General features: G+C 37.8%; 1 protein-coding gene across 5 annotated transcripts in view; it reads left to right on the forward strand.

The window, feature by feature from the left end:
- The window catches only part of DPYD (dihydropyrimidine dehydrogenase), a 375,517-nt gene that overhangs the window by 191,985 nt on the left and 158,400 nt on the right, over positions 1-25,132 (forward strand). For all 5 annotated transcript variants that reach the window (XM_026057686.1, XM_026057684.1, XM_026057685.1 and 2 more), the window contains one exon: positions 5,171-5,386. In XM_026057686.1, coding sequence (XP_025913471.1) covers positions 5,171-5,386 — 216 coding nt within the window. The remainder of the gene's footprint in view (positions 1-5,170; positions 5,387-25,132) is intronic.

Below are 25,132 nucleotides of genomic sequence, written 5' to 3' on the forward strand. Positions count from 1 at the left end.
GGATAATATAATGCAATGCAATACAATTTTACTTTGAATAGTGTCTTTCATACAAAATACTTCCCTGACAGACAGTCAGAAGTGCTGCAATGGATTGATACAGACTTCTTAGGAAGGATGAACCAGGAAGGTGAGGAGGGGGAGTTACCCTTTCTGTGAGAGAGCAGCTGGAATGTGTGGAGCTTTGCCTTGGGATGGAGGATGAGCCAGCTGAGAGTTTACGGGTTAGGATTAGAGGGTGGACATAGGATGGCATTGTGGTGGGTGTCTGCTACAGACCACCTCATCAGGAGGAAGTAGATGAGGCCTTCTTCAGAAAACTGGAAGAAGCTTCACATTCACAGGCCCTGATTCTCATGGGGGACTTTAACTACCCCAGTATCTGCTGGAAGGGCAGCACAGCAGAGCACAAGCAGCACAGGTTTCTGGAGTGCACTGATGTTTGCTTCCTGACACAGGTGATCAAGGATCTGATAAGAGAATGTCCTCTGCTGGACTTGATACTTACAAACAAGGAAGAAATAGTCAGGGATGTGAAGGTCATGGCAGCCTTGGCTGCAGTGACCACAAGATGGTGGAGTTCAGGATCCTGAGTGGAGGGAACAAGTTAAATATCAGGATCATGGCCCTGAACTTCAGGAGAACAGACTTTAGCCTGTTCAGGGACCTGCTCAGAAGAATCCTATGTGATATGGTTTGGAGAGAAGAAGGGTCCAGGAGAGCTGGTTGATTTTGAAGGATCGCCTCCTTCAAGCTTAAGAACGGCCTCTCCTGGCACGCAGGAAGTCAAGCAAAGGCAGCAGGAGGCTTGCTTGGATGAAGTTGTTCCTGACAAAAGTAAAACAAAAAAAGGAAGAATGCAAGAGGCAGAAGCAGGGACAATGATCCAGGAGAAATATAGAGACACTAAGTGTGCAGGGATGGGGTTAGGAAAGCGAAAGCCCACCTGGAGTTGAATCTGATGAGGGATGTGAAGGGCAACAAGTGAGGCTTCTACAGATATGTCAGCAGCAAAAGGAAGACTAGCAAAAATATGGGCCCGCTCCTGAATGTGGCAGGGGACCTCATGACAAAGAACATGGAGAAGGCCAAGGTACTCAATGTCTTCTTCACCTCTGTCTTTACTGATAAGATTTGCCTTCATGAATCCTAGGCTCTTGAGACCAGTGGGAAAGTCTGGAGCAATAAAGACTTAACCCTCAGTAGAGGAGGATCAAGTTAGGGAATATTTAAACAAATTGAACATAAACAAGTTCATGGGACCTGATGAGTTGCACCCACAAGTGCTGAGGGAGCTGGCTGTTGTCATGGTGAGGTCACTCTCAATTATCTTTGAAAGTTCTTTGGTGATTGGGGAGGGTTCCTGAGGACTTGAAGATAGTATCCAGTGAAGGGACAAGAGGCAATGGGCACAAACTGAAATACAGGGAATTCCACTGTGAACACTGGCACAGGTTGCCCAGAGAGCTTGTAGAGTCTCTGTCCTTGGAGATATTCAAAACCCGACTGGACGCAGCCCTGAGCAACCTGCTCTAGGTGATCCTGCTTTGACCAGGGGGGTTGGGCTAAACAATCTCCACGGGTCCCTTCCAACCTCAGCGAGTATGTGATTCTGCATGAAATAACATCATTGCAAAGTTAAAAAAATGGATAATAGGAGATAGGACAGAAGAAGTGCAAGCAAGAGAAAAAGGATATGTTTCAACATAAGATGTAAAAAGAGAGAAAACAGGAGTAAGATGAAAGCACTCAGGAAAACTGTTCCAAACAACAGCATTTGAAGAGAAGGCCCTCTGTGAAAAATAACAGTAATAAAACTACTCACTTTTATAGTCCTGTCTCTGTTAAAGGCACCAAAACAGAGTTAGGTCATATTGTTGTGGTCAAATATTTCCTCTACCTAAAGAAAATGAAAGCCACAAATTGCATCAGGTTTAAAGCTCAGTTCCTGTCTCTCAGCCCTGCACTAGAGGCTGCTTTTGCCTGTAGGTGTATCCCAGTTAGAATAAGGCTGGGCCACTACATACAAAATGCTGGGAATTTTTTACCACCCTGTTCCAGTGTCCAAAGAAAGGCGGTGACTGGAACAATAAGTACCTGCAATATTGTTAGCTCAGCTGGTTGGCACCAAATTAGAGAAGGAATGGGCCATACTTTTTGTTCTCTGTTTTTAAAGATCAAGGGAAGAGTTATTATAAATAAACTCTTGCCTGCAGGCTTTCTTTTCCTATTTGTGCGATGTCAGAAAAATCCTTCATTATAAAGATTATTTTGCTTTTAGGAACCTATAAAACATTTTATTTGTTGAAAGAGTTTTGCTCTGTAGAAAACAACACATCAGGGCTTAGTAAATTTATTTCTCTTATAAGCATTGTGCTGAAAGGACAAACTAACAAAAAATAAATAGGGCAAAAAGGGAAGTGATATGAAGGAGGAAGATAAATCTGCAAGGAAATATAGCCACTGGCTATTGAACCTTCAGCTGCATCCTGCCCGTGTTTGTTTTTAAAGACTTGGTTTGTTCTATTGAATTCTCTCTTTTTTCTCCTTTCCCTACCAGCTGTATCCTAGTCCCCCCATCATTAACAAATCTTTAAGACTGGCCCACCCTGTGTTCCTCACTGTGTCTAGGTGCAGTTGTTTCTGTTTCTGTTTTTTGTGCAGGTAGTGTGGAGCGAGGTGCAGAGAACCTGCCTTGTGCTCCTGGGAAAGTGACTGCAAGAATTCCAAGGGCCAGGAAGATGTGGCCTGTCTGGAAATGTTTTGGGAAGTGGCTTACTACCAGTTTGCATGATGGTGGCATACAGCAAAGAATTTTTTGTATGGGTGGATTTTTATTTTTGTGTGCATTCAGTTACCAAGTACAAAAAGTCTTTCATCGATCTAGGGGGTTTTTTTGCCTGGCATAGGATTTATTTATATTTAATCATAGAAAGCTCATTTTGGGTCTCTAGTTAAGATTCACTTGAAACAAGACTCATTTCAGGTCAGAACAGCTTTTGAAGGTTAAATTACCCAGCCAGGGAAAAGAAACAGTACAATGTAACTTAAGCTGCATATTAAGTTCTTACCTATATCCATCTATAGCAATCAGTATTTACAGAGATAAAATGAACAGTTTGTGAGCAATCCACGGACTTAAATACATTCAAAGACAACATTTGAACAATTCTGGATAGCAAACAAATTAACAAATAACTGCTTTTAAAAGGGAAAATTAAGTTTGTTACTCGTGTGCTCATAGAGTAGAGTTGGCCAAAAGCTTTTCCATAAGTCTGTCTTTCCTCTCACTCTTACAGAATCAAAATCAAAGAGTTCATAAACTAATTTTGCTTTCAGCAGATCTCCCAACTTCAAAATGTGGAGGGAAAAAATGCTAATGTATTTAAAATGCCTTAATTTCAATCTTGTGAACCAGGAAGTTCTATTAAACATTTTCCAGTCAAAATTTTAAGAAAGACTGAAAAATGTTAATAGAGTGAAATCAAAACCAAAATAAACTAAATGCAGTACTTCAAAAAAATTTTTTGGATTTGTCAGCTAACGAAAGCTTTTGAGATTTAGAATGTGGGGATTTTGTTTGTCTAGGAACTCAGATTCTTGTGGAGTGAGAAAACAGTCCTGTAGAGCAGGACACGCAGGAAGCAGTGAGTGACTTAGAAATGGGGGAATGTCTGTCTTTTTGTAAACTAGCTGCATTTGCTGCTAGTTGGAAGAGGTCATGATGCTGAAGGGAGTTTGGTCCCAAGTGGTAGAGATCTTTTAAAATTAACTCCTCTCAAAATTTCCATCATTTAGGACACATTCAGGTTCTCATAATTTAGGCTAGTGTAATTCCGCTACTTTCACTCCTTTTACAGTATCAGAAAAGTTGGCCCCAAAATGTATCCTCTCTGTACAAGGAATCAAAGAGCTGAGGCCTTAATCTGAGATGTGAATCCAGGCAGTCCTGCACAAAAAAAAGCAAGTGAACTCTCACATTCTAAACCAATCTAAGTATCAAAAGACATTAAAAACAACAACAAAAACATCCTCACGCCCTCCATACTCATTAGTTTTCCAAGATAAAATGAAGTAAATAAATTATTCAAAAAAAAAAAATCAGATGGCAATTTGTTAAGTGGCTGAGGTTTTTCTCTACTATGGAAAATCTTCCCCACACATATAGTAGTGCTTCTTTTTGTGCTGCTGAAAAAATCTTTTTACARCTAGAAGGAAGTGCTGTGATTTTATGGTGGGATTTTCCAGGAATACAGTCTGTATGGCTTCTCTGTATTAGAAATTCCTGCTTCATTTCTTTGCACTTTTATTGACTCAAACATCTGAGTGAGCAAAGATTTTAATTCTACCTACCACAGCCTGTTTAGGATGTTTTTCAGCATCCATACATGCAAAAGGATTCTTTCTCTACAATTTTTACAGTATTAGATAAAGCATTTACACTAAAAGCATTTCCCTTTGACTTTCAAGAGAAAAGGCTGAGATACTATCTTTAAATTAGAAAGCAAAAGTGACTTTAGTGTTTCCTGTCATAAAGTGTATGTTCTTCTTTGATCCCAAATCAGAGCCTAATTTTTGTTATCCTTGAAATATTCATATTGAATAATAGTTGTGCATATATTGATAAGTATCCTATTGTATAGGCTACATAAAATCTTAAAAAAGAAGGGGGGAAAAGTGCAGAGTCCTCAAAGCCTACTGAGTCAAGGATGTCAGGCTGCTGAGTGATCCTTCACATGGCCACTGTCCTTCATTTTCTACAAGTCCCTACACTTCTGACTGGTTGGACTCAGGGAAGAACACTAGAAAGGGTCTTTCTGTCCATGCCCTGGTTTTTACCTCTCTACTACTGGCTACTGTAGGGGACAGAACTGGTTATTCGGAATAGTCAAACAAACCTTTGGACTGAACTAGACTAGTGATACACACTATGAAATAACTGTTTCATTATTATTGTTCAGTTATTTCCGGCATGGCTTAATATTTCAGCACAAATGCCATTTGGACAGATGTTCAATATATGAGTATTCTACATATTTTGCTGGTTTGAAAACTTACAAAATACTTGAACTTTTGCGTTATTATATACAAATGATTCCCTTATCAGGGCTAACAGTAAATTATATAAAAATGAATAAGCAAAAATTATTATTATTATTATTTTTTACAGTCTTTATATGGTGCTGCTGTTTCCACTACTCCAGAACTACCGCTCTTCTATACCCCTATCGATTTAGTAGACATCAGTGTAGAAATGGCTGGACTGAAGTTTCCAAATCCTTTTGGTCTTGCCAGTGCAACTCCCACTACTAGTTCTTCAATGATTCGAAGAGCTTTTGAAGCTGGATGGGGCTTCTCTGTCACTAAAACATTCTCCCTGGATAAGGTAAGGAAATATTTTAAGGCATATTTAGCATTTAGCCATTTCTTTGTGTATTTGAAAAATCTGTGTGTTTTGGGAATGTCACTATTAGATCCAGCTAGCAAAAGGACAGCAGGGAAGGGTATGATGCACCATGTAGATGAAATAATCTTTAAGGTTGCAATAGTGCAATGAAATGGTAACACAATTTCTGGTTTTGTTTGCTATTAAAGCATACACACTCTTCCCTTTTATTCCACAGTCCAATATTAGTCAGCTAGGGGTTTTTTTAAGTATTGCAGTAAAAATGTTTTCTAAGAGGGATCTGAATGCAAAAGAATGAGTAACAGCTTTGTCAAGCAACTCATGAAGGTGCCAAGGACTGTCAAGCCATTGAAACTGAGGTGCAACCACAGTGTGGTAATGTAGGTGTGACTTTGAGGCTGGATGGTTAGTGGAACAGAAAGATGGAGGCAACATAAAACAAGACAGTGAAGGGGAGAGCAATTCTGCTAAAGGCTTGTAATACAGTGAAATGAAGGTTCGGTAAGATGTTGTGGAGGAACAACAGTGAGAAGAGAGAGCCTTGAGGACTGTGGCTCAGAGTGACCCCAAAAACTAAAATCTCAAATCATTTTGTGTAGACTGGAAGTGGATAATGGATTGTTGGGCCAGAAGTTTGCATTCAGGATGGGATTCCTGTTACTGCATGCAAAATGGCAGAATGAGGTTCTGAACAAGAGGTTTTGACAGTAAAGGAAGGGGACAATTTTGAGAAAAGTAAAGAAACAGCATTTGAGTTGAGACATGGCTTTGTGGGGAGAGAAACAGGATCAAAGATAAATGCTTGGGCATAGGCGTGAGTAACAGTGTGAATGATGGTGATGCGATGTCAGTCAGTGACAAGCAGTGGCATGGACTGAAGAGAGCTTTTGCGATGAATTTGGAAACAAGGGGCTGCATCCTTTTATTCTTGGCCCAGAGCTGAGATGTAAAATTAGACTGATAGATGGAGACCTTATCAGGAGACTAAAGGTAGATTTGTTAATCTACCACCTGTACATAGGTAAGTACCCTAAGTGAATTAGTACCATAGTGAATTACCTACAGAGGGTAGCTCTGTAACACAAGGAATGTCCATATACTGTAAAATATGTCAGTCTGTATTCTGCTTTCACTTGCACCTGAAGAAGTCAGCTCTCCACTGAATTGCAATCGAGATTCCAATCTACCTCACAAAGTTTCTTATTAAAACATTTTTTAGGGCATAAATGTCACTGAAGTATGTTTATCACTGACTTAGGTATAGAATACACTGTCAGTTGTAATTATTCAGTACCTAGACTGGAGGCAACCTGTAGCAAATACTGATATTTATTTATTAATCAGTTTTACTGCTGGTATGCTTGCTGTCTTGCCAGACTGCACTTTGATTACAATGTATCTCATGAGCTAAGCAGACACTGGCTGGGTAATAGCTTGAATAGGAATTCTGGAAAACACACATACATGTTGTAGGAAGTGATGTTGATATTCCACTAAGCAGCAGACTCTCTCCGAGTCATTTCTGAAGTGGTGACTGCAGCATGTTCCACTGGATGCCTTGCTGCTGGAGGTGTGATTTGGATGGAGATCTTTCAGGTGAGAGATTGATAAAAGCAAGCATCTTCAGTGGTTATAAGATACAAATATTTTGTTTGTTGCAATAAGGTGCAAAATGTTGCAGCTAGTATCTATTTTAAAGAGGAAAAGGTTGAAAAAGTGCTTCTGATGAATTCTAATCCAGAGATCATTATTTCTAGCAAAATTTCCTTCCAAGGTTTGGTAGGAGGCAGCAGTTTTCCTCTGGTGCCTAAACTCGTGAATCGTTCTGCTGTCTGTGGTAGCACTGTGTTCCACCCAAGCACTAACTAGTTTTTCTAGTATTATATTTTTCCCAATAGTGCACTTTCCATAGGTGTTGAGCTGTGGTATTTGTGACATGATTTGAATGCATGTCTGTGAGGTACTACAGAAATATAGTTGCTTTAATTTATAATAGCAACATGATAATTAATGCTATGAAAATGAATATTTCAAATGGGAAGAAAGATTCAATGAGGTGCAGCAGTTCTTATTTGAACAATGAGTATTACATAAAGATTCTGCTCTGTTAGCTTAACACTATAACAAATAATCAGTAGAGAGTTTGGAATAATATAGGTTAGTGTATATATATATTTTTAACTTAGCTTCTAATTATGTGGACCTAAATCCTGTGCAGCGCTCAGTAGGGAGCAGAATGCTCTCCTGCGCTGTAGTACCAATGGAAGTAGAGATTACAGTCGGGCTGTCCTGCCAAGCTAGTCACAACGAAGTGCGTAGAAGTACCAGGAGCAAAGACTTCCTCACCCGAGGCTGCATAGTCAGTGGGAGGAGGCAGAGCTGCTCTCCAGATAATATACACTTCCCAAGAGAGGAACAGCAGGGAGCTTGCCACACACAGTTTTTTAGCTGCTGAAGCTGCTCCACTACAGCCCTGGTTATGTGACACAGGCAGGATTCTACATTCRTCCCCGTTGTCTCCTCATTTTATCCGTCACGGTTAGGCTTGCCCTGTGGTGTTCATTCTTATTTGCAATAGTTAAAGGCCAAGCATAAACTGCCTGTGTGACAATGGAGACCTTAGCAGCCAGAGAAACGTTCCATCTTCCAGAGCTGAATACTGAATTCACAGCTGTGTTCAAATACTGATAGGGATGCCAGTGATGTCCCTCATGACCATTGGTGTCCTTTGGTACTTTAGTAAAAGTGACTGTTGTAGGGTAAATCTGGTGACTTGTAGTTAATGAAAAGCATAGACAGCCAAACCATAGATTTCCATGCATCAACTATGGCGTGATGGAATACAATCAGAAGGAAAAGCAGGATAAAACATGGAAGAAGGAGATGCAATGACAGAGATAAAAGGACTCAGGTTGGAGAGCTGTGATTCTTACAAGCAGAAGATTAATTTTGTAGGAGCTTCTACTCCTTTTTCCTCTTTCACTGCCTAGCATAGAAAACTTCTAAACTGTTAGGCTAGGGTCTCCTGCACCCCAGGAGAGGCTGTACTTCCTTGTATAGGGGAACTGTTGGATAGCAGTTCTGCAGTTGTAGGCCCTGGACCATGATTTATTCCCCTTGTCTTCCCAAGCCTGGTCTGTCTTGATCTCACCTTGAAAGCATCGCGTGTTGCCATAGAGAGTTAGTGTAGCACTAAATGTTTCATGCCATGCTAACTTGCTTTTCAAACACCTACATATTTCACTGCATAATTACATTGATGAAACACTGTGTAGGGTTTTCTGTTTGTAGGGTGAGGTTTTTAACCCTAAGTGATCCAGCAAAAGTTTGTTCTTGCACACTACTGTACTATGATTGAGGCATAAAAAGAATTAATGTAATAGGTAAAATTTGTTCAGAATATTTATGCCTTTAAATATACAACACTAAATATTTTAGAAGGTACTAGGTATTATAGTATAATACAAATGTTAATTATAAGCTACTGTACTTGTATGTGTCTATAGGTATCTGGGGGGGTAGTGATTTGTAAAATTTTATTTACAAAATTAAACATGTTTGCACAGCTGCATTAATATCAAGTAGATTTCTTTCAGAAATGAGAATAACTGCTTTTAAAGCAGACTGTCACTAGGCAAGAAATACTAGGTAACAGAACAAAAATGCCCCTTTATACACACCTTCTCTTACACTTGTGTCTTCCCTCTTTCACTGCAGGATCAATAGTTTATTGCTCTGTTGGTTCAAGTAGTATTTTTGTCTTATTCAGATAACTCTGTGCTGCAAACTATTATTTGTAAATTCTGCTGGTGAGATATTGAACAGAAATTGGGGAGATGCGTATTATAAAGTCCACAGTAAATGAATACCAGTCATTACCTCTTTTAAATCTTAGAAAAACAGAAAACTACCTGAGAATGAGAAATACCTATTATTTAAACAAGATAACAATGAGTGGGAGTTTTTTTAGCATAATTGTTATACTGAACCATTTACTTAGTATTACGGAGTACTATGTAGTACATAAAATTTGAATTAAAACCTGTAATCAGAAGATAGAGCTCATCTATGTGAGATAGAGCTCACATTCTTAACCATAATATCAAAATAATTCAGAGGTTATAATGAGTGTTCCCCTCTTCTCTCTGTAACATATCCTGTACCATAGTGAGACGTTTATAGCAGACATTGGGGTTTTTCCAACTGAATTCAGGCTTTATTATTTCCTTACTGCATTGTATAGGCTGCTTGGAAAGAGGAAAGAATAACTGGGATGGCAGAAATGTTTGCTTTGATTTTTAGATGCCTCCTTCACTTCTAAAATTTAATTCTGATTAATCAGATGCATCTGTCTTTATTCTGTTGTGACATGCATTGATTTGTGATGCTGTCGCTTTCAATAATGCGAAAACAGTTGCCTTTATTATGAGAACCAGCAGAAATCAACATGCAGACTTAACTTCACTCTTAATGTCTAACATTTTTTTCGTTGTGTATGAAGCAGGTTGCATGGATAATTTTAAAAACAAAGCTGCAATTAAAACTAGATTAAATTTTAACTAAACCATAGTAGAGAAAATTTTCTATTCATAGTATATGTTTATACAATTCACTGCAGTAGATTTTACAATATATTTTCAGAAAAATTTCTAAATGAAAACCATTGCCGGTAGAGAATTAGTTGGTTTATCCAGGATTTGTGGCATTTCTATGTCCTGTTATTACAATATACAGATTCAGGCTTCAACTAGTTCTGTTTGTATAAATTTGTACTATGTGCTCCTCACTTTATAATTGGAGGTGGTAAAATATCATAGTACAATGACACATTGTTTTCCATAACATTAGTATTTCGCAGAAGTGAATCTATTACAAAATGTATATTTTTGTTTGATATTACAGCATAGTAATTTAGACTAAACTAGTTATAATTTATGATGCCAAGCCAAAAAGCTATTTAAGATGCATTAAAATGCAGAACCATGACATTTGAAATTCTGATGTTCTTAATATGACAAAGGTTATTCTATGGAGTTTTGCTATAATATGAAATATTAATATTTCACAATACAGTTTTGATGAAGTACAATTTGCCTAGCTTGCATATGATAAAGAAATTAAATGCTTACCAAGGGAGTTCAGTAAGAATTAGAGCCCTGCCTGAACATCTGCTTGAAATGTTATTATCCTGTCCTACTGACAGCATCGCTCCCTCATTGTTTTTCTAGATTGACAGCTGAATATTGTACGATTTCTGCAGCAAATATGTTTAGGTGAACTTTGTTACATTTTTTAGGAATTTAGAACATGCTTTTGATTTCCATCCTATAATTTTTTTTTTTATACTCTTGACATTTGTAGATGCCAGATTGAGGTCTAGTATGCTGTAGCAAAGATAGACCATTGACTTGCAATGAAATGCCAGTTGGTATCTCAGTAAACAGAAATATTACTATTCTTTATTGTGTGGTCTGTGTGAAAGCTGTATGGGCTTTCTTTGGGGAGACAAATGATCAGATTGTTAATGTCAAATATAAAAAAGACTGTTTGTCTTTCTACTAAATAACATCAGACAACTTTTATTAACTACAATTCTCAAACAGAAAAATGAGTGTTTTACGGGGTTCTTTACCATGTGGAGCTCTATGAGTTGAATTATTTATTGTTTTACAAATGTTAAACTAATTATTTATGTTCTTAATATTCTTAGGAATTCCTTACACACAATATTTTTTCCATATTTCTGAAGGAATTCTGAAAAGAAATACCAGCTTTATTGTTTCCCATTTGTTTTTGTTTTTTATCGTGGTGCATAAAATTAACAAAATTTAACAGTAGAGGTGAAAACTATTCTAGGGATATGCAATAGCATGTAATTATTTTTTAAAAATCCTGTAACTGCAACATTGTATTTTACTTGAATATTTTTATATAGAAAATGTGCTATTCGGCTACAAAGAGGAACAAATCATGCTGTGAATTTGAGCAAGTGGCAGGAAAAAAGGTTTTCCTACTGTTTGTCAAGAGCGTATTTCTCTGATATGTTCAACTTAAGGGCCAGATCTCAGCTCCACTTAGTTTTGGCACGTCTCTGACAGTATAAGGAAGCCTGGAGGCTCTATTTAAATGCCGGTAACTTTAATAGCTTCAAAATTTACTATCTAAGGAACCGGAGAAGACTGCTTTTGACCATTTTTTTCTCCTCACTGTACTCCTTACAGCTGGGACTACAGGGGCTTGGTGTACCCTCTCTGTAGAGGAAGCTCTAGAGAGCTGTAGCCATTCCCATGCACGGCGTGAAACAGAGTGAAAGCAGAGAGGCCAGAGAATCCAGGGCTGAGAGCTTTGAGCATAACATTTAGTGCATAACAAAGTTCCTCCTTACCATAGCTCATGTCTGCACCGAGTAGATGTAAACCTTAAATTGTTGCAGGCCTGCTCCTTGACACCAGTGAATTTACAATAGAGGTAGTTTGGACCATTTTAGTGATCTGTTTTTACCATAAATAAGTCCGATTATTTTGGCCAATTAATATTTTGAATGCTGGAGATGAGAAATTGCATTTGTAAAATAAGAGTTTAACAACTCTGTAAAAAGTATCTCTCTCTTTATGATAGTATCTATGGCTTTAGAAATGAAAAGCTTTTTACTGATTAATGAAAAAAATAAGACCTCTGAACAAACGCTTACTCCCACTTTCCCTGCAGCATTAAATATGGCTGCAATATTGTCTGCAATGAGAGAGACAGTTTCCTTCTTGGAGAAATCTGTTATCCCGAGGTCTGGAACGCAATGTGACAGCTCATCAGCGGAAGGCAAATAGGGATCTGTCATGCAGGGACATGAGCAGTGAGTCAGGAAACCTCATTCTGCTAAAGGACAGATTCCTACAAGCAGTGGATCAACAAAGCCCTTTCCATATTTTCCTCCTTCTTCCATTCACCAGCATGTAGCTGACTAAACTTAGCTATAACATTTGTGTCATGTGCTTCTTGAACTCATTTCATATGTGCCATTGAGCCTTGAAGCCAGTAATGAAGTGACTTCCTCAAAGCTGCACACAGAGCTGACCATCAAAGGTAAACTTAGATATATGTGCAAAACTGGTTCTTGCTAGAGTGCAGCCTCCTCAGTTGTGCGGTTGGTTATGCATTCAGTTTCTGTCCATCTGTTTGTCTCAGCAGTTTAAAGATTCTTTATTTTTCTTTCCTTTTTCTTTTTGAGTCAATGGTTTAAGCCCATAGAGCAAAGATGCACTAACATATGTGAAGTCTAAATTTGTCTCTTAACCTTGAGTTCGAATGCTTTGGGCAGCTTGTATATAAAAGACTTGTAAACCAGTCATTTAGGTAGTTTTTAATCAGAAAACTGTTGCATGTTTTAATGAAACTCATTCTGCATGTACAATGGCACAACTGAGAAGCAGTTCTAGTGAAATTCCTGAGACTTTCAAGATTGTAATACTGAGTAATTTGCTACATAAACCCTTCTGTAAAAATAAAAATAAAAAAATAAAAAAAAAGGCCAAAAGTAGGAGAGTTGAATTCATTCCTGCTCTCCATAATATATGGCATCCTGGAATTGATCACTACTGAAGAGGAGATGGCATTTCTATTAATAGCACAACTATTAGCCAATTAATCAAACAAAACAGATGCAAAATTTACAGTTAGCATAAAGCTTCAAAGGTATTTCTTTCCATGCTGAAGAAGCTGCTTTGCTCCTTATTACCTTTGCTTTATTTACTGCATTCTTCTTAAAATGTGTGCAAATATTTAATGACAGAGACAAAGAGAGAGATAGCAAACATGCATGATTTTAAAAACTGCTAAGAATCTGTAGCTCCTGATGGCTGTATCTGGAGTACTCAACATCTCTAAATATCATATCCTTAATAAACAGGATCTTGAAAAACATGTTCGTAACATACTTGTGTCAAATATTCAGACATGATTTTCTGTAGTTGTTTCACATGTCCTTGGAAGATTGTTAGTAATCTTGGCAATACCTCAGATAATTTTCTGTCAAAAAGGAGTTCAGCTAAAAAGGCAGTTTCAGTGTAAGCTAGAAAGTGCCAAGTCTAATTCTGAAATTTAGAATTTTCACACTTCAGTTTTATTCTCAATTCAATCTTGTTGCAAGCTCTTTTTAGTATTTTGCTTTCTTCAAAACAACAGACTGTGTATAGCCTTCTTTACTGGCATTAATCTATTTAGTAATATATTAGAAAAAGTAGTGGAATGTTCTTCTCACTAGTTATGTAAAAACAAATTGCTCATCTAAGACAATGGCAACATAAAGCCTTATTTAACTTTTTGGACTTTTCTTAACATAAATTATCTAAACTTTGTTTTTTTTGGAATTGTCATGATATGCTTTAATAGATGCACACAGACTTTCAGGAAAAACTGAAATATTTATTTGGCCATCATAGGGTTCAGAAGTTCCCCTCCAAACACATTTTTTAATTAGTTTGCTGACTTTTTTTTTCCTCCCATTTGTTTCAGTGCATGTTCCAGTATTTTGTTTTCTCATTTCCACATTCTCATATTGAGAAAATCCAGAATGCAATGACTTCAGCTGGTCTACTGAGATGCTAAAGTAGAATAAGGAAAAAGTGTACTTTACACCTCAGTTGCTCCAATTTACCGTCCAGCATCTTTGCTGAGGCTTACACACAGAATCCCTGTGAAGTAGTTAACAATGGTCCAACGTTGACCTCTGCAGCAGTTTGGGTGAAGCTTTGGGACCCCATCCCTGTCCAGACACGGCTTAGCAACCCTGTCAGCTGTGAACATATAGGGGAAGACATGCTTCCAGCACCATGCCTTCTCCCAGGTGCACCCGGGAGCTGTGTGTTGGTTTGGCTGTGCACAGGTGGAAGGGCAGCTGTGCTGCTGGCTGAGTGCTTTTGCTTATGCCCCCCCAAGGAAAGGGTAGGAGGGCTGCGGCAACCCATGCAACAGCTATTGCCCAACCATTCCCAGTTGGGCCACGCAGCCTTGGAACATGTCTGCAGAAATCTGGTCCCAAACTGACTCTCTGTGGACACTCAAAAAATCAATTGTAAAGCATGTAGGTACTGGTGTATAGCTTGTGTCAATAAGTTTGCAGACATAAGCTGAAATGATATAACTAGTTCTAAACTGACATATGTCTCCACATAGGGATTTACAGGGATTTAACTAAATCATTTTTCAAGTGATTTTGGTTATTCTAGTGTAGCTTTTGTGTAAAGGCAACATGCTTTTCCTAAAAAATGTCTTAGTTATATTAGCTCTAGAATTCCCACTTGGTAGATGAAACTGGTAGGGCTGTGCCTAACATCTGATTTGCCTGCACAAGAATTTAAGAAAGCAAAGAGCTGATTTTTGAATCTCATAGTGATATACTTGCATTTACTCCTGATTGACATTGTTGCAAAAGCAGGATGAAGTCCCATATGCTTAGAAAACCTGAGAGGTTTTTATGTAAAAATACCTCTTGCTAATACAAACATGTTATGTCAATGTATTCTAAATAACACTTCTCATTGTTCTTTGAGGTGTTTAGCTATCTAGATATTTCACTATAATACTCAGAGATTGTGGTTCTGGGTACAGGACTCCATCCTTCTGTCAGAAAGTGTAGGACTTGTGTGAAAAAATCTCTAGTGCTAACTGCAGCAGGAGACAAGTATGCCCATCCCATGAATGTTGGAATTTTTACCTTAAGAATTATCCAAAATCCTATTTCACCAGTAATTGCAATTTTCATTTTTTCTTAAAAAAAAAGGAGTATGCATCTTTAATATTCCTTTATTATATGTGTGATGATAATACTTAAATGTCCATTCATTTGCCATTTCTCATATCATGTATTACAAGGGTACACAACTTCAGATTTATGCATGGAGCATTTTGTATTACTTTACTTCATATTACTACTGGGTGTGCACTAATGTCATTGCATTATTATCCAGTATTGACTTTTTATACTATAAAGCTAATTTAGTTTACTCTGACTTTCCTGATGCAATTCAGACTCTGAAGCAGTTAATTACAATGCTATCTATAGCTTTCAAAACTATCAGCTATCAGTACTTTTTTGCTATTCTCTGCCATATACTTAAACCTACATTATGTAAGTAAGTTTACAAATTAGCATTTCCTTCACTTCTGCTTGCCTGGCTTCTGTGGTAATTCAGTGGCATATAAGAATTTTCAAAAAAAAAGAAATCACTAAAACATATTATAAATGAAAAAGAAATAAGTTAATGTTATAGCTGGGTGGTTTTCCGTTAGCAGCTGACCTCCTATTGCTTGAAAAAAAATCTTGGCTAGAAGACAGTTCAGTAAATGAACAGGCTGTATATTGATTTCCCCCCTCTTCCCCTTGTTATGTAATATGATTTACTTCCCTTTGCAGGGGTTGCTGCCGTGCAGGATAGTGCTGGGATCACGGTCGTGGCAGCGTATTGGAATGCGTAGAGTAAGGAAGGCTGTCACAGCAGTCAATAAGATCTGAGAGGTGTTGACTAATTGCCTGCTAATTACACAGTAAATTGTCTAATTAAGCTGATGGTTAATTAGGGTATGCTCGCACAGCAGTCTTGTGGAATTTTTGTCTGATGTCTGGGAAGCAGCTTGTGTAATTGGCAAACTGGTAAGGACTGGCAGAGGGGCTGCGGCACAGCCCGCCGCCAGCCGATGGCGGAGCGCGGATGCGGCTCGACGAAGGTTGTCATGTGAACGCCGAGGGGCTCGTAGCCGTGCCCGGCTACGCCGCGCTGCCCACGGGAGCAATCCAGTGAGCACTACTGGAAGCTGTAAATAAAATAATATTTAAGCTTGTAATGGTGGAAACATGGTGATATGTACTCTTCTCATGTTTTAGTCAGAATCTGGACTTTATATGTTTCCTTTAAATTTTTGGCTAATAATCAGAGTACCAATATTCATGTGTAAAGCATTTCAACAACCTGTGTGATTTACCCTTAACAATAATTATTGCATCCTAAGCATGTAATTTGTTTACTGGAGTCACAAAATGATACGTTTCCCAGGATATTCTATTTGCCTGTTGCTGTTGAAAAAGTATGGCTGTTGACAAGGATTCTCACCAACCATCATATATGATATTCTGAATCCTCAAAAAGCATTATATCCATCCCTTGGTGTGACAGAGTATGAACAGCTCATACTGGTGCTATGCATTAAATGTGTATGAGCTATGCATAGCAATAGCATGATTAATGAAAGTTTCTAGATTCTGACCCAAAGCTCATGCAAATTGTTGAGAGTATTAGACAGTAAGAACCTGGGCTGTACAGGTATAAAGACACCAACTCAGCAAAGCATCAATTCACTGTGTTTTACATTTGCACTTCAGGAAGGTATGCGGGTACCTCCACTTCCTTAAAGTTAATCACATCTTGCTGAATCAGGAGCCCAGCACAATACGGGATTTGGGTCTTCACGTAATGCAGAGGTTTAATTTGAGCTATGTATCAACAAAAAAAAACAACCCCCCCCCCAGCTCTTTTGTATATCATGAACTAAAGGCAGAAAACATGAGGAAATGTGTATATATATTGTGTATATGTATATATACACTGTATATATATATATATAGGGGAAAATGTGTATATTTATTTCTTAATAATGTTATAGCCTCACTTGCACTAAGTAAAACTTAATACTTATTTGCTGTCTCAGAAATGATACATGATTTCAGAGGTCCTCAACTTTTCACTTTGTAGCATGAACAATATGTAGTTCAGGCACTCTTCCTGGAATAAAAAAGGAAATGGAGTGAATTCCAGATTTGGCATTGCTGCTGAAACTGTTGAATCTTCTTTTAATTTAAGCCATAAATATTACGTTTATTTCCTAGACCAAACAAATGGAATTAAAAAAAAAATGTTGAGGGAGTGAAATACTCTTCCTTTGAATTAATGAAAGCACTTTTATCCTGTGATCTTACTACCTCTATCTCCCTGTGTATGCGCAGTTAACAGTGCCTTTATGTAGCACCCTCTATGTTGCAAATTTTTTTCTTATTTTTTTCTTCAGAAATAATTGAGCAGAATCATGGAGCACTAAGAGCCTTCTCACTGAGCCAGTCATCAGACACAGGACTCCAAACACTAACAGGCCAATCTACAAGGTCTGAAACCTTCTTCTCTGAGAAGATTATAATAATGCTCATAATTTTCCTCCTCTGTGCATATTTGCACAAAATAGAATGCTACAATTCCCCTGGATCAGATTCTGTAATTCTTACATAAAATCAGACAGGAGTAATTCATTGAGTCAAGTCAAATAGTTCTCATGAAGCGTACAAGGAGGCCGCATATGTGCCTAATTTTCTTTCCAAGAAAACAGGTTTTTGAAAAGTTACTTTTGATATTTACATGTATGTGTTTCTGTATCCTTTTGAACAGATGCAAAAACAGATCTCTTCAATTGATTTTCCCTTACAATATTTTTAAGGATTGTTCCTTAAACGTCTTGGAGAAACTATTCTTTTTGTCTCTGACAGCTCATTCAGGAACAAAGCTCACTTCATGAGCCAATTGCAGGAACTGAAAGCGTATAATGCAACCATCGCACTTGCTTTCATTTTCTATCATGGGCCCTACACATATATGTTGCTAATGCATTTTGTTCTATGAAGACAGACAAAGGAGTTCAGAGGATAATTGTTACTTTTTTACATCCTTCAAAAGGAATTTCTGGCCTATCCTATAATGATCTATGATTTAATAAATCAAATAAACATAGAGAATGATGTAGCTGGTAATTCTCATGATATAGTTCACTTTTTATATTTGAAGAGCCTGAAATGTAAAGCCCTATTGCACCATCAAAATGTATAGTAACAAAATTGTGTGGCAATAATACTGTTCTTATACAGCATCAATTAAAAAACATGATTTCTCATAAAGCAGTTGGTAAAATTATTAATATTTTCATGTGCAGTTGTAGCTGTATCTTATCATACACCAGTGCCTTAATGTGGACTCAATCAAAAATGAAAACATTTCCCAAGTACCTTAAACAATAATTTCCCTAATGCATTCTTTCCCAAAAGATCTGCATTGTCCGTTTTAAAACCTAATCCTTAAACAGTGGAGACAGAGGAGTCTGTTGTTGGTGTTATGGTCTAGTTTATTGCCTCTGATGGTTCTCTCCTGGTGCAGTTCAGGAGGGCTCCTGTTTGCCACCCTTTTATTTAATGTGTATATCAAGCCATAGAGAAGGTTTAGCAAAGTGACATTGATTGAAGTGTTTTCAATATGTCAAAACTCAGCTTTATAACTCTCAGCTGATTTAGCATGAGCAGTTGATTGCATTATTCAGTGTTTGTGGGAGACTGGGGCATGGTTGAGAGCTTGTTGAGCAGAAGTCAATCCAGACAGGACAGGAGTAATGCTGGAGTCATTAGGGGAAGCATCCAGAGACTGTGGCAGGAGACCTGTGGGGCCGCCTAGCCGAGGAATATGGTTCCATGCCAGGCTGGTGTGGAACAGCAGGTACAAGCCAGGCCACTGGCCCCATTATTTGGGAACTGAGGCCTTATGAACAGTGTCCATGCCTGGTATTTCAAGAGTAACCTACTGCAGTGCGTTCTAAATGGGACTGTGTCCTAAATCTGTCCTAATATTGTAGGCGGTGACAAATTTCATGGCTTGACTACTACAGCGTGCCTCACTGGGGAATTAAAAATGCCCTCTGACCATGCTGGCTGTTACTGTTACATGGGGATGGAAGAGAAGGAGTTGCTGGCACTTCTCCTGGCCGCTGTTGTTGCATATGCTTGGAGCTCTTGCCCCACAATGATCTGTAACAGCCTGACTTTGTTAACTCCAGCACAAACTTGAAGAGCTTGTTTTAAGCTCCTTAACTTTATAAGACTTGAGGAAAGGGTGGTGAATATTCAGTTTCTAGTAGCTACTGTTCTTTTTTTATTATAGGTTTTTTTTATTACTCAGTTTAAGTTTATTTTGCTGCCAAGAGCAGTGTTCTAAGAAGATCAGGTGATTGCTTTATTGTGTAGGAAGTATATTTTAAAGACTGTGCCGGGGTACCTGGAATGAGTGGTTTCATAAAAAGCTAATGCAAAGCTCAAATACATAAATAAACAATTTTTTTCCCTATATTCTGAGTGTATTTAAACTCAGATGAACTTCTCTACTTACATTCATGCATTTTTTCTTTGATATTCAGAGAAGTTTTGTGCCTTGAGGAAGAACAGAATATTGGAGTCCATGTCCAAATTTTGGGAGTACGCATTTTGAAGCATCACTTTTTTTTTGGCTATACTTATGTCATTTCTTATTCCAGGCTAAAAATCTGCTTTTATCTTGAGCTAAAATTGAACAAATCTATCAGTGAGAAAATTCATAAGGGATTGTTGTTATTTTTTTTTTAGAAACAAACTTTAACCTGGAAATTCCAACTCAACCTTCTCTTTACAATAAAACTGCATGTATTCAAATACATAGATTTCTTTACTCAGGCAACTTTACCCTCATAATATCATTAAGTTTTTGTTTTCCATTGTAATGCTATGGTTAGAGAAGAATGAAAGTTTATGAAAGAGAAAATGAGAAAATATGTGAGAGTGAAGTATTAAAAATGTAAACCAAAGAACATCAATCTTATAACTTGTTTCTTATGCACCTGTCTTCAATATTGAAAGTGGTGCTTTGTTCCCATAACAGAAATGGTTCATAGCGTATGTTGGGAGTTACATACCTGTAGATATGTAAGCTCTGTCTTGTCATGTGTATTTCTTTGCTTTGGGTTTTTTTTCCACTTCCTGCATTCCTCCTTTACCACAATTAAAAAAAATTAGCCCCAGAGAGTGCAGGGCTTTAATAATGTTTAAATTTTAAAAAGATAGTAGTCTCAACACAAASTGACTGACAGATTTCAAGCTCTGCTGAAAATCTGATGGTCGAATTCACGCAGAGGAGAGACTTGCTTCTGTGTCAGATATTCCTCCATGGTAGTAGCTTTCTTCAATTAACTTCAAGGATTCCCATCCCTACTATACCTCTTCCTTGTGTGTTTTCCTCGTCTTTTATTGAGTCTTTTGTCAGCCTGCCATCTCTGCTCTGAAATGGGCTTTTATCACGGGCAGTGGACCACCCATACTTCTTTGGTTTTGCAGGATGCATTGGACTGCTTCCCATTTATGATGTAGATGATGGGACACATCAGCCACATTCCTACTCTACTATCCATACAGCAAGATCTCAGGATGTGCTAGCTGGTAGTCAAAGGCATGACATTATTGACTATTTCAAACTAATGTGACTTAATAGTATAATCAAGGATGTATTATTTGCATTCAGCATGCATGTTTACTGTGAGGTATCTTGATACAGCCAAGTGCTCATCGACAGAAACATTAAGTAAAACAAAAAAATGCATTTTTTCAAAGTAATGGAATGAGCACTGTTGATTTTAAAAGCTCTTATGTAAACATAGCTGGGGGAGGGAAAGCAAACACACATTTCTAGCCAATCCATGCCTGCACACATGTATCTCTTCTGGCTGGAGCTCTCCCGTTTGGTGCCATTAGCATTTTCATTTCAAAAAATGACAGTCTGCAGTGGAAGCAGTAAAAATGTTCAACCTGTGGTTTAAATTATTGATTTTTTTGAATATTGAAGCTGTATTTCAAATGGGTTTTGTTAGAGTTAATTTTGGGTAGAGGGTTCCAGAGGTAATTTGATATCCAAAAGCCTGTGTATGTCAAAGCCATTTCAGTCTTTTGAGTTTCTTCAGCTGATCAGCTGATTGGGTAAAATATCTTATTGTCTTCTGAATTGCAGGCAATAGATAAACTGCAGCTCAAGGTTAGCACGTAGACTAGCATACAATGCTCTTGGTGATTTATTATGTGTACTCAGTGTCCAATCAACTGACAAAAAATAGCTCATTTATTTTTAATGCAGTAACTTATCTTCACTTAGAAAATGTCTTTTGAAATGCTACTATTCATGATTTAGGTGGGGGGGAGCCCTTATCTATATAGCTGGGTAATGATGTGTAATTAAAATTAGGTAAGTTTGTGGTATAGAATCCAGTATGATTAAATAAAAAGTATGTGCAAATATTTTCATAAACAAATTGTGTTTTATTATACAGTTAAAGAACAAAATGGCTGTAGTGAGGGAAAAGTGCATTTCAAAGAATCTCACCACAACCAGCACTCGTGTTTACAGACAAATATTTTGACAAAGGGCTAGGTTGGTTAGGTTGTACGTGTACAATATGTAGGAAGTTTGCCGTTCTCAGCATGCTTCTATTCATGGAAAAAAACTACTGTAAAAATGGTATTACTTAAATAAGGCTCAGATCTGGCAATCAAGTCATATGGGAATGCATATTGGAGTTTATGGGAATTGTGAAAATGAAATTAATTGCAGGAATGGACACACTTAAGAAGCTGGTGGTGCTAAGTATCATAAAATAAGGGGATGATCCAGATTTTGAACAGACACTGTTTTTTTTTCCTTAGGGAAGCTGTGGGTTAAGAGTTCAGTATGAAAGTAAAAGTATATTTCACTTAGTTTTCAAGCAAATTCCGAAATTAGGCAACTTATATTGCAAATTTATATATATATGTTTATATAAAATTCAAATACGGAAAGGTAAGTCATGAAAGGATGTGTGGCATAAAAAGCTTATTTAATACCTGATTGGCTTAACACCTACAATAACTTTAGTTTCTGTGATGGTAGCTTAAGAATGTGCCAAGATGTTTGTTGATATTCTTGGGATAGTGCATTTCACGGTTTTGCATTATATCTTACAAAATACTGTTTAAATACCACAGGGGTTAAAGTTTCTTCTGTATCACTGTGTGCATAAAGCAATTGTACCCCTGACGTTTTTGAAAGTGCAGCAAAGCGTGCCCAGTGCTGTCCTGGCAGCATGARCCGCTCCGCCAGCTCGGGGAGGGTTGTCTAGGACAAGTGGAGAAGTACAAGCCACTTTCCTACTGCCTCCAAAAGCAGAAACATCTAGTCCATATCTGCCTGTTCACTGTCTGGTTTTGTGCATGAAAATAAGCAAGCACTGAATGTATAGATGCATCTCTACCTGGGGGTGCAAATCTGGTCTGACCAGGGAATATCCGTACATTGAGGATACGGGGAGGAATGCTAGGAYTCTGTAATGAGGAGCTCTCGCTGGTCCTTATGCACTCTTGGCATTGTTGTACAGGCCAGACCTTGCTCTTGGTGTGCAAGCCTGAACAATCGTGCGATCTGGCGTTTGTCAGTAGCAGATGTATCCAGTTCCTCAAGGAGGGTTTGCAATGAGCTGTGCTTTAAACCCTACAGTCCTACTGTAGGAAAAGAGAAGGGAAGACATTTCCTATATCCTGTTATAGGATATGTATCCTATCTCCTCATACAACTGTGTGCATGACTTTTTACATTTAGAATCAGATGGGTTTTGAATAGTTATTCCAGCTTTAAATCACTGTTCTGATGGAGTAAGCTGACAGCCTGTGGGTCAGACTGTCCTCTGTAACTGAGGACAGATTTATTCTTAGTGTTCAAGATTAGAGCATGCATAAGTCTTTTGTAGCCTGTTTCAGCTGGTTCTACCTTCAGTAGTGCCAGAGATGCAGACACAGTCGTAGTGTCTTACACCTCTGTGGCAGTAGTAGTGGGAACATTTACCATGAATTCTCCAGATGAAGTCTTAACTCAACTGTAGTCTCTAGAAACCACCTTTTTGTTGATTTCAAGGGGAATGGACTTCAGGTCTACCCTATCTATTTATGCCTGCTAGAGCCTCAGATGAGTGTATTTACTTAACTGACAGACCAGAGCAATGACTCCAAAGAGTGCTGGGATTTTGGGCCTATTATGCATTTAATGAGAAAGAAGATGGCCAGCTCAGAATAATTTTTTTCTCAGTGGTAAATTGGAGAATCCTCTTGCTAGGAATTTCTAAGTATCATAGCTACTTTCATTTCCTACAAGAATGTTTCAATGAACTTTGCTTTATTTGCTTTATTAAATATGTGCTTTATGTCCCACAGGGCTAATTTATAAAGCCAATAGAATATGTCATTTTTCTTGTGCATTTAAAAAAATTAATAGGCAATAATTAACCTAGCGCTGTGAAAACTTCAGGTGGAGCTGGAAGAAAACCAGGCTTGAGATCGGAGCCCCTGTGTCCATCACAAGTCAATGAGAATCAGAGCTCATTCTTTGGCATAAAAATTCTATGCATTTCACAACCTCTCTACATGGGTTTCTTTCTGTCAGTGAAGTTAAAACACGTGCAAACGTTGAATGTTTATTTATTAAGAGCTCTGTCTGGAAAACCTAGAATCAGCCCAGCAGGCTGGAAATTTCTGTTTCGAGGCTCTCAAGAGGAAAAAAGTTATCACCCTCTAGATTATGAAGCCTGCGTGTGGTGCCTTTTATGAGGACTGCTGGATGAACACACTGTGCGCACAGCGACCGGCAGCAGGTACGAAGGTGCTGGCTGCAGCCTTCTCGAATGCAGCCTGCCCAGTCTGTGTGTTCCCCACAACACTCACATGGAGGTATATGTTAATGCCACAAGATTGGTCTCAGCTTTCTTCCCAGAGCTGTACTTCATCCTCATAGATAATAACAGGATAGCAGAATTTGTCCCCTGATGCAGGGGATCAGTGAAAACCTGTTAGTCATTACAAAAGGTAGTTAGTAAACTTAGTTAAGTTAGGATGATGATTTAGTTCAGTGTGGAAGATTTGAGATTCCTTACAGGTTGATTCATAGAAAAGGAATTTCAAAAGGGAGGTTGTCTTTTACTTACATGAACCTGTCTTCATTTACTTCTCTTAATAACTGATTCTTTGATTTTCTTTATTTAGTTTAAATCTATTCTGATACTATTTCAACTATTTAGCTTTTATGTCTATTGAAGTAAAACCCAACAGTTCGCATGCAATACTCTTATGTGTGTCCACATTGTGGTAGCCAATACAAAGAGGAAAATACTATTTTTATTTCATAGATTTTAAAGTAGGTGAAGCCTCTCAAAGATCAGAATCTATCTTAAAGATCCTGTGTAAAAGCAAGTATTGAATTAGGAGGGACTAATATTTGCGTGTTTATTTTGCTTATTTTTCCACACAACTATGTTAAGTATCCAGGTATGTCTATAATCAGGTTCTGAGAAGAGTAGGTTTCTCAGCCTTGCAATCCTTTCTCAGGCAAAAGGCCTTTTGGCTTCAGTAGAACTTTTGCATTGGAAAAGATAAAAGGAGTATGTTCAAAACAAAGGTAATACTTAAGAGTTTGAGTTACCAAATTAGAAGCATTATGTATGTTAAATTACCATTGGAATGTAAAAAAAAGTATATATTCCATAGATATTGAAACCCCTTCCACCTTTCCTCTGTCCCATTATCTGTAACTTGAAATGGTTTAATGCCAGCTGGAGAATTGATACTTTGAAAATCCTATTAGTAGCTGTTTAAATACCTTTCCAAATAGAATTTGTATAATTTCCTTGAATTTCTCACCCCTAAATATACTGTGATGGTAATCAATGCTTATAGTATTTAAGCATTCTTAATCCTAATGGAAAAAGAAAATGCTGCAGGTATCTACAAGACATACCTCGATATTTGCAATTCATACCCAGCAGAAAATTTAAGTACTTGCTTCAAGGGAGTAATGCTGATTCTCCTCTTAATTACTTAATCCAGCAGTAAAA

This window comes from Apteryx rowi, unplaced genomic scaffold (assembly GCF_003343035.1).
Source record: "Apteryx rowi isolate R43461 unplaced genomic scaffold, aptRow1 scaffold_14, whole genome shotgun sequence".
NCBI lineage: Eukaryota > Metazoa > Chordata > Aves > Apterygiformes > Apterygidae > Apteryx > Apteryx rowi.